At 44.1% G+C, this 10,555-nt stretch overlaps 1 protein-coding gene across 1 annotated transcript in view; it reads right to left on the minus strand.

Moving 5' to 3' along the window:
- The window catches only part of LOC109299575 (dermatan-sulfate epimerase), a 435,657-nt gene that overhangs the window by 402,210 nt on the left and 22,892 nt on the right, over positions 1–10,555 (minus strand). The window contains exon 6 of the mRNA XM_019520065.1: positions 4,033–4,114. Coding sequence (XP_019375610.1) covers positions 4,033–4,114 — 82 coding nt within the window. The remainder of the gene's footprint in view (positions 1–4,032; positions 4,115–10,555) is intronic.

Below are 10,555 nucleotides of genomic sequence, written 5' to 3' on the forward strand. Positions count from 1 at the left end.
CCACCCCACTACCACCCACTCTGAGTCCAGCCCCAGCCCAGTGCCCCTCCACTGAAGAGGGGCTGGCACTACTCCTGGCTCCAAGCTCCGAGTGGGCAGCACGCCTCTGCCCAGCACACAAATCCAGGGGAACACATGCCCCCTCATGCCTCCCCCAGTAGTCTTCCTGAGGTCCTACATTTCCATGATTCTAATAAGGTAACAGACTAGGACTAGCAGCAGCATTTACACATATCACCTCTGCAAACCAAAAGGCTACATAGTAGGAGTGCACTGATAGAGATTTTTGGGGCCGATACCAATAGCTGATTTTTAAGGAGGCATATTGGCTGATACCAATCTGATTTCCAATACAGTTGTGTCCAGCTGGTAAGCCTGTTGTGGTGGAAGGGGAGAGAGGAGAAAAGGCGTGTGGGGGGTGCAGATCAATGGCCTCCGCAGTAAGGGAGGAAGTGGGACTGGGCCTGGCGCAGAGACTGCCCACCTGGGGCAGGGCAGGGTGCAGGACAGAGTCATGGTTCATCCAGGGAACATGGAAGGGGGTGGCTCCTGCTACTGCATGCACCCCGGGAAGGCACGGGGGGGTGGCCCTGGATCTGCACAGGGCACAGATGAGGTGGGCTGCAGGCTGGAGCCAGGGCTACACAGGGCTCTTCCCAGTGTGTGTGGTGGGGGCAGAGGCTGGGCCAGGGCTGCACGTGGGGCTGGCAGCAGCGATGGGAGGGGGCTGCAGTGACCCCAAATTTCACCATAGTCCCCCAGCCCCCCTTCCCAGTGCTGCCACCGCTGCCCGCCCCGAATGCAGCCCCAGCTGAGGCCCCCCCACCCCCCAATGCACCAAGAAGAACCCCATGCAGCCCCAGCCCACAGCCACAGCCCACCCCACTTGTGCTCCACACAAATCCGGAGGCACACCCCTGCTACCATGCCCTTGCAGAGTGCACGCAGCAGCATGAGCCACTCCCCCGGACAAGCAGGAGCTCTGCCCTATGCCCCGCCCCGCCCCAGCTGGGTAGCGCCTGTCCCAGCCTCACTCCCTTCCTCACTGCAGAGGGCATTGATTTGTCCCCTCATTCCCTCCCCACTCCCATTCCTCCACACCAGACTTACCACAACTCTCGATGCTACCCAGCTGTGCTCCTCGCTGCCTGCATGCTGCACTGCAGCTGTGGCTGCACGCACACATGGGCATTTATCAGATAAATTATTGGCCACATCAGGCCAATTTTGATACACTCAATTTTCTTTATATCGGTGCCGATCCAGTATTGGACCAATGAATCGGGGCACCTCTACTATACAGCAAATGTTCAAAAACCAGGAGTTACCTGATCCACCTACAAAAATCAAAGGAATAGCTTTAATTTTTTTTAATGAGTTGCTGCAATTCAAGCTTTCAGGATTTGCATTTTGCAACATTTCCTCCACAGTGACAGGACTTTTGAATGTACTTCAAAAAATAGTAAAGCTGAAAGTTTCACAAAATCCCATAATTCTAGGAATTCAAGCATTATCAGGAGGGAAAAAAAAGCAGATATAATAAGATTCATAATAAAACCAACTCTAATGGTAAAGACTCCATTTTTCAACTTGAAAAGTTTCACAGTCTGAGACACAATAAGTTCAGTATCCCCAGGGGGGACAAGAGATACATGGAGAACCTCAAAAGGGGTTCCAGCTGGACAGTTCAGGAGAAACAAAGTGGAGGCAGAGAAGAAAATCAGACTATATCAAATGCATCTGCTCAGCACCACCTTGTCATCACTTTCAGAGCTAAATCTAGGATTCACTTCTCTTCACAATTTTTCAATATTTAAAAAAATACACCTACTTTTTTTGAAAGTCTATAATCAAATCAAGTAATTCACTCTTAACTCCCAAAGAAAGGCTTTTGCTTATTAATTAAAGATTATAAAATACTCAGATTCAGTATAATGGTGATCTAGACAGACATCTGGGTTTAATCCTACCTTGCCAAGGCGCACACAGTAACAACCATCAGCAAAAATGATTAAGAAATAAGAATGGTTTTGTCTGCTTGTTTGTCATAACACCCCTTCCTGAGGTTCACATTTAGGATACATAGGGCACATCTACACATTGTCATGCAGTGATGTTGCTACAGAGCGTCTTTCACTACTTCCTTTTGTACACCATATCTCCTTAGTACTTTCTTTGGTAAGCCATACAGCACACAGTTAGATTTTACTGATGTCGCCATAGCAGCATACTATACCCAGGGAGTGCAAGGCTATGGCAACATAGCTGGCTCTCACATGTAGACATACATGATTGCTATGTCGTCGTTGTGTGACATGTAGATGAGCCCATAGAAGTTAAAGCTGAACTGATATCAATTGCATTAAACAACAGGAAAAAATGCTAACTTTTTTGCAAGAAGAGATTTTAAACATAGCAATTGAACATGAATGCCATACTACAAAACACAAAGTAGCATTTCTTACAATTTATGATATTCAAGTCTAAATAATATTACAAGAAAGTGTCTCTCTCTCTCTCACCTCCCCCCCACGTAACTAAGATAGAAAGCAGTCTCCCAATTAAACCCTGGCCAAATTGCTTCCCATTGAAACTGAATTTTCAATTAAATTTTTTCAGAAAAGTCATTTTGTTTCTGCAGTAAATGAAAAATGAATGGCCACAAACTGAAATATTTTGATTTGAAAATGGAGCCACAATACCTTATATCGCTGGCTTCCCTGTGTGTTTACATGTCCTGTAATGCAGCTGTGTTGGGGTTGACTGCCATTTTGGGAGACATTACATAATAATTTCTCATAATTTTCTGCTATGTTAAGTTGTATACAGTATAAGAACATTATTTTAGAAACTCCAATTTTATAGAACTCCAATCCAAAATATCTACATGACTCTCAGTCTGTTACTACTATTTCCACTTATTGTATACAACTTTTGTTTGTTCCCTGTGACACATGTAAAAGAGAAGTGTGTGCTAAAATAAGCACCATCTCTGACAGGATTATGACAAAAATAAGTTTTAGTCAGAATTTAGTTTGTAAATGCACATGCTTACACATACAAAAAGCATTTTCACGTGCAGATTACCATTTACATAACTATTAAACAAAAGTTTGGAGACAGAGCTTCAAAAGTTAGCCTTCTGGATACTTAAATACTATCTACATATAGTTTCTCTTGTAACAGAACTGTACACCATCATCATTCTCTGGAAGCAAAACCTTATACCATTCAAAAATTAACATATGGTCTGCAGAAATAGAGTGGCTGCTAATTAAAATAATATTTCTTTGATGTCAGCAAGATATTTCATAGTTTTCTTTTTATACATGATACTTTCTATAGGATCTCAGAAGTACCTAATCCTATCTGTGCCTCAATGGAAAATACATAGAGGGGAACAGAAAAGTGTATATATCACATTTCACAGGTCAGACTGTATAAAATATCTGAACTCCTTTTAGTTCTTATAAACTGGAACCACAGTGTGAGGGGATTTGTGTTTTTTGTTTAATAATAAAAAGCATTTCCCCCCACATCCTTATAAAATGTTACAAAGGAACAATCTTTCATGATAAAAAGCTTCCTATCAGTTAAGAAATAGTAATCCAAACTTGAGAGCTAAAAAGGGTATACTGAAAACCTTGGTTTGCAGAATACTCCCTCAATATTTCATAAGTAATGTTAGTCTTGCTAATTATACACATCTGGAGACAACAGTGTCCAAGCTTGATATAAGAACATCCACCTTCCAGCCCAATCATGAGAAAAAAAGCTAAAACCGAATTCATTATGGTAGCATACCGTAACTGCTGTTGCATACATTAAAATGCTTACCATTTAAACTGAAGGCAAATTAAGTACTCACAGCAATCATTTCAGCATAAATATTTATCTCGTATACAGAATACACACTTCTCTAACAACAAACAATTTTAAAAGTTGCGTTGAGCAAAACAAATCAAAATTACTTTGGCAAGTATATATTTAAGGAATCCTGTAATAAAGCCTGTCTTTAATGAACTCACTTACCTTTAAAAGCTGAGGTTTTATAATTATGTTGTATAGCAGCAACCACGTCCTTCCAAAAATCATATTTTTTCTGACCGTCTTGCTGTAAGAGTCAAAAGAACTCAATGAGTATGTCAAATATTAGTTGTTCCCGGTTTTTAACTGGAAGAATAATTTTGAAAGAGAAGATGAATAATCCTATAGATTGGAGCTGAGGGGTTCAGTACCCAACTTGGCCATGAACCTCCTGTCCTCTCAGACAAGTCATTTTCCAACCTCTGCAATTCCTTGAATTAGGAGCTCATGCTTCAGAGCAAGAGCATCATCCATGCCAGTAACAACTAGTAATAGTTAGAGACCTCCCAAATTCACAATTTTACAATTTTTGCAGAAACAGCGAGTTTGGTAGCTCCCCCATGAAAATCTGCAGGGACCATGAAAAGGTACGAGGACCACAGAAACACTGGAAAACAGTCAGTAAGATGGGGGAGGGCGGGGGGGAACTGAAAACAGAGGTAGAAGCCCTGGTGTGGAGGGAGAAAGCATGGGGGGGAAGAGAAATGGGGGAGAGATTTTCACAGTGGAATGTGATGCCCCCCCACACCATGCCTCTGATTAGCTGAGGGGCCCCAGAAGTCCTGCCCCTCCCCAGAGATTGACAGATGGCCATCTGTCAATCTCCGGGGATGGGTGGAACTGTTGGGGTTCCCTGGCCAATCAGAGGCTGGCGGGGTGGGGGCACTTCACTCCACCACAAAAATGGCAACTGGTTTTGCACTCAGACCACAAAATTGGGGAGCAGCCCCTGCAAATTAGGTAGGTCCCTAGTAATAGCTACAATGTACACATGGCAGCATCCCACAAGTTATATAGCCTAAAACTGACATAAGAAAATAAAACTTAGATTTTGCTCTATATGTTACAAATACTGTAACATTGTTGTTTTAGTGTTGTCTTCATACCTACATTAGTATAAATGTTGACGTAACTGTTAACAAATCTCATAGTACTGACCTCTCTATTGGCCTCAGACATGTTGAATAATTGAAACATCACAGTGAAGGCTGCAGACTGTGGACCTGCCATAAACTATTATGAATAACATTGTGGATAATATGGACTTCAGCTTTTATAGGCCAAAGTGATAAATATACTGTGGAACCAATAAGCAGTAGCACGGAAAAGTACAATAAATTGTGTTGATCAAAGCCACCAATAAATAGCCAGGCCATGGGTGGATAAGTGTTTTTGGGAAAGTACAAATAATAGTTATAAGTAACAGCTGTGGCACCATGATGTTCATCTTTTGATGACAGGTATTGAATTGTGTGGCTCATTAGACTCCTATTAAATAACAATGTATTCTTGTTGACTGAATACAGTAAGGCAGAAATGTATAATCAATTGTTGCCAGCGGTGGCCATTTTAAAGGGACTACAGAAATACAGTCCAAGTAGGAGGCCTCAGAGGCCAGTTTCTGAGTGACCAAGGAGTAAGCCTTTGTAACTGTGGCATATAGCCCAATCGTCAAAGGAAATAAAGTAATTAACATATCCAGCTAACCCAAATTAAAGCAGAGCAAAAGCCCTGGAAGAAGACATTCTAAAAGAAGGCCTTAACATAGATCATCCAGATATATTAGATAAGTGGTTCTCAACCTTTTTAGACACAAGGCACCTCTCTTGAAAACTGAGTGGCACCCAAAAAACTAATTTATTCATTACAGTGCTTACCTCCTTGCAGGGAGGCCAGGCAGTGGGGACAAGGGAGCAGCCAGGAAGGGAGAACCTGAACCTGCCCTTATCTGTTTATCTCCTCACAACTCACGCTTCCTGTGGCACCCTTCAAAGGTTTCATGGTATTCCAGGGTGCCCAGACACCCTGACTGAGAATCACTGCACTAGATCATAACTTCAGTTTGAAAATGTTAGTAAGTAGTGATTGATGTAACCAAATGTATTGGATATAGTTTTACTATAATAGGTATATTTGCATTAAATTTCTTAAATAAGTTGTAGGAACAAAGCAGCCTTGTCAGTAAACACCATCAACCAGGGTATAAAGAAGACAAAGGGGCATTTCTACCTCAGATGTTTACTGAGCTGGGTAATGAGCTCCACAGTAAAATGTCAGGGTCTACATGTACACCCCTATTACGGCACAGTAAACTAATAAACTCTGCCATAGGATAGTACTGCCCAACACAAGTACAATCCTACTGTGGCATTATTTAGTATGCCACAATGCACATGTAGACACTGATGGGGCTGACTGGGGCACAAGGGTGCTTCAGTGAGGGGGCTGCCTGCCAGCAAGCCCCACACTGAAGCACCCTCATGCCCAGCCAATTCCTCTGCAGCACACAAAGCAACGTTGGAGCAGCTGTGCGCTGGCAGGCTGACCTCCTGGATCCCCTGCCAGCCAGGGCTGTTTTGCCCCAGCTCAACATGCTGTAGTCCTAGATACACATATAAACATGGCATCTGAAAGCAATAAGCTCCACTGTTAACTGATCTGGAGTTTACTGTGTCACAGTAAGAGTATGTGTAGACATGCACAGCGTAGTGGAAGACAACATTACGCTATGGTAAGGGAAGGGAATTTTGAGAACTATAACTTTCACAGGAATATAAATCCCAACTAACTGACAGTCCATCAGAGAACTGATTCAATTAAGTTCCAAAAGTTTCAGTGAAACAAAGAAATTTGAATAAAACCAAAGAATATTTATTAGACTATTCTAGTAGCATCTACAAATTAAGGTATAGGCTGAAGGGAAAAATTAGAGAGCTCCACAAATACAGAAAGACCTGCTGCCAGTCTGCATGTCACCTCCCTCCTGAATCTCCCTGGCTGATTTAGGTAAGAATCTATATTATGATGCTGTGGGTGGCTATACAGGCATCAAAATGTGTGCACATTCATGTGATTTTGGGATGTGACAATAAAAAAAGTCAGGCTGTAGATCAGCCTCTTGCCTCTTTTGTGACCTGTGTGATAAAAAGGGAACTAACTGATCTTAATTCTCTGTTTAAAGAATAATAATTTAAGGGAACTATAGCTGTACCTCAATTCTGCATCTGAGCTTGGAAAACACATTGTCATCATATATGGGCTATACATCAACAAAAGCATTATGTACAAGACAAAGGAGATGATAGTGTCTCTCTAATCAGCACTAGTTAGGCCTCACCTAGAGTAGTGTGTGCGGTTTTGTGTTCCACGCTGGAAAAAGGACATAGAGAAGTTAAAGAGGGGCCAGAGGCAGGCAACAAAAATAATAAAGGGCTTGAAAGGAAAGCCATACAAGGAAACATTGAAGGAGCTAGGCATGTTTAGCTTGTGGAAAAAGTGCCTAAAAGAGGAAGCGATAACCATCTTCAAATACTTGAAGGGCTGCAGAGAGGAGAATAAAGACCAATGGCTTGAAGTTGCAGCAAAGTAGATTTAGATATCAGGAAAGACTTCTGGATAGACTGGATATCAGGAAAAACTTCTTCACTCTTAGAATGGTGAGGCAGTGGAATAGACTGCATAAGGAAGTTGTGTACTCTCCATTATGAAAGGTGTTAAGAGGAGGTTGGACAGCCACTGGTAGGGGATGATCTATGTATAGCTATGCCTACGTTCCACTATGGCTATTTCCCTTGCTTCTAGGCTTTGCTGGTTGCTGCATGGGGCTATGAGGGAATTCCCACACCCACCCTGCTACTACAAGTAAGGGGGGGTTTAAGCCTTCCTCAGAAGCACTGGGTTTTGGCCGCTGCCAAGTCTGTGGATTTTGACTGGGGTGTGCCAATACCCCTGCTAGGCCTTAAACCCAGAGGATCCTGGCTAGAGGATCTTACTCCTCTGTTCAGAGCCAGACTGATTGCTATATTTGGGATCAGGAAGGAATTTCACCCCATGGTCAGACTGGTATGGACTGCAGGGGTTTTGCCTTCCTCTGTAGCAGGGGGCATGGTCCTCTTCCTGGGATCTCTCAAGCATATATTAACAACCTTTGCAGTAGGTTGCAGCTTCATATCTGCAGTAGCAGAACATTGGCTGTGTGGTCCCCCCGCTTTACCCAAGGCAAGATTGGGTGTTATGTCTTCTGTTGCATTCAGGCTGACTGTCATTTTGGGAGTCAGATAATGAATTTGTACAGAACGGTACAAATGTCTTGGGCTGGAAGATGGACTATATGACTTATATAAAGATTCCTTCAAACCCTATTTCTCTATGATAACATCAAGTCCCCTTTATGTGGAAAGGGAACTCGGAAGCAGAAAGGGATCTCGGAGTCCTAGTGAGTCGTCAGTGTGATGAAGTCATCAGCAAAGCTAACTGCACTTTGTTGTGCATCAGCAGATGCATGACAAACAGAACCAAGGAGGTAATACTTCCCCTCTATCGGACACTGGTCAGACCACAGTTGGAATACTGCGTCCAGTTTTGGGCGCCACACTTCAAGAGGGATGTGGATAACCTGGAGAGGGTCCAGAGAAGGGCCACTCGTATGGTTAAGGGCTTGCATGCCAAGCTCTATGAGAAGAGACTACGGCACCTGGACCTCTTCAGCCTCCACAAGAGAAGGTTGAGAGGCGACCTTGTGGCTGCCTATAAATTCATCATGGGGGTGCAAAAGGGAATTGGTGAGGCTCTACTCACCAAGGTGCCCCTGGGGGTTACAAGAATTAATGGCCATAAGCTAGTGGAGAGCAGATTTAGACTGGACATTAGAAGAACTTCTTCACAGTTAGAGTGGCCAAAATCTGGAATGGGTTCCCAAGGGAGGTGGTGCTCTCCCCTACCCTGGGGGTCTTCAAGAGGAGGTTAGATAGGCATCTAGCTAGGGTCACCCAAACCCAGCACACTTTCCTGCCTATGCATGGGGTCGGACTCTATCTATTGAGGTCCCTTCTGACCCTGACATCTATGAATCTATGCATCGCTTCCAAGTTGCACACCAGTAGCCTGGAAACAGTGATAGAAAAAAATCCTCAGCCTGTGCTCTGACTACTTAGACCAAGGATAAGAGGTTCAGCAATTCGGGTTTAAACATTAATTTTACAATCTTTTCATCAAACTGAACCAAAAACGATCTACAATATGAAGCTGGGATAAAAGTAGTCAAGTAACAAAATGGAAACCTTCCAGGAGTATAATTTCAAATTTTCAATAACTACTACAAACTTAAATAGTTACTGTGCTGCTCCTAACTCCATAGGTTTTCTAGTGTCCAATCATAAAGCTTCCAAGGTCTGTACAGTTCTATTTCTGGGCCTACACAAAAGTGTCTTCACAGTGCTGCAATGCAAAAGGCCTCTCTCACACTAAAGCATATTCAGGACCCATGTACAGATGACTGTAATGTCATCTACCATTTTCTTTTAAAACTTCTGGAAGCATTTAGGAAACATTGTCCTATAACCTCATCTGAGTAAAATTCTCTGTTTTTATGTCAGGGCCTTGTTACATCTTACATTGTAAGCCACACAAATGTTGATTGGCTTATTGGAGTTTGGAGCAGTTACACCTTAAGGCTAAAAATCTTCTCTGACTGTTTCCCACTTACACAGCTCTACAATGAGGTCTGATGTGTGGGCATGGTGAGCCAGGACAGGCTTCTATTCCTGCTCTACAGGCAGGGGTGTGACAGATAGGGTTGGGGGGAGAGGAGGGGAACACGTAAATGTCAATGTCACCTGTCTCCCCTGGAACTAGAGTGGGCACAGGCTGCATGCTGGTGGCTCGCGGTGACAAAGCAACACCTTCCCCTTCTCCTCCTCCCCCATGCTGCTAGGGATGCTAAATGCTCCCACCAACCACAGCATGGTACTGGTTCTGCTGCCCAGCCTGGCAAGGCACTGATGGCTCTGTTGCTGCCCTGCCTGGGAGCATTGCACCATGCTGCCCCCCATTTCCTCCCAGCAACGTCATCTGCTTCTCCCAGAGCCCACTGCAAACACTGGCAGCATGCTCGTGGCTCACCATGATGAATAACCACCTTCCCCCTGCCTGTCCTCCTCCTCCCTCCCACACCCCTTCCCCTCAACCCCACCATCGCCAACACCAGAGCTGCTAAGTGCTCCCAACAGCCATGGCACGGTACAGCAGGAGGAAACCAGCAGGGCAGTGCAGCTCAAAGACCCCGGGTCAAGCTTTGATGGAGCTGTCCGTATCTCACTGGGGCATACAGCAGAGCCAGTGCCAGAGCCCCCTTGTGCTTTCATGTGGCTTTCTTCTTTCTCTTGTGCTGGCCCACACTCTGCCCACCCTGCAGCAGCTCCCTGGCACACCAGCTCCAGCTTTTCATTGCAAATAAATCTTTTGCCTTTTACTAAAGATTTCAATGTTTCACGCCCCTCCCCCCATACTCTCTACCAGCACAGACCTGCCTCAAGCTATCTCCATCACAGTATGAACATGAGCTGGCAGTGTGATGCTGTAGCCAGTAGGGCAAATAATACTCTGGCATGCATCAACTGATGCATCTTCAGCAAAACCAAGGAGGTGATTCTTCTGCTCTACTCAGCACTGGTGAGACCATAGCTGGAGT

Source organism: Gavialis gangeticus, unplaced genomic scaffold (genome assembly GCF_001723915.1).
Source record: "Gavialis gangeticus isolate Ggan-Ray unplaced genomic scaffold, GavGan_comp1, whole genome shotgun sequence".
Classification (NCBI taxonomy): Eukaryota; Metazoa; Chordata; order Crocodylia; family Gavialidae; genus Gavialis; species Gavialis gangeticus.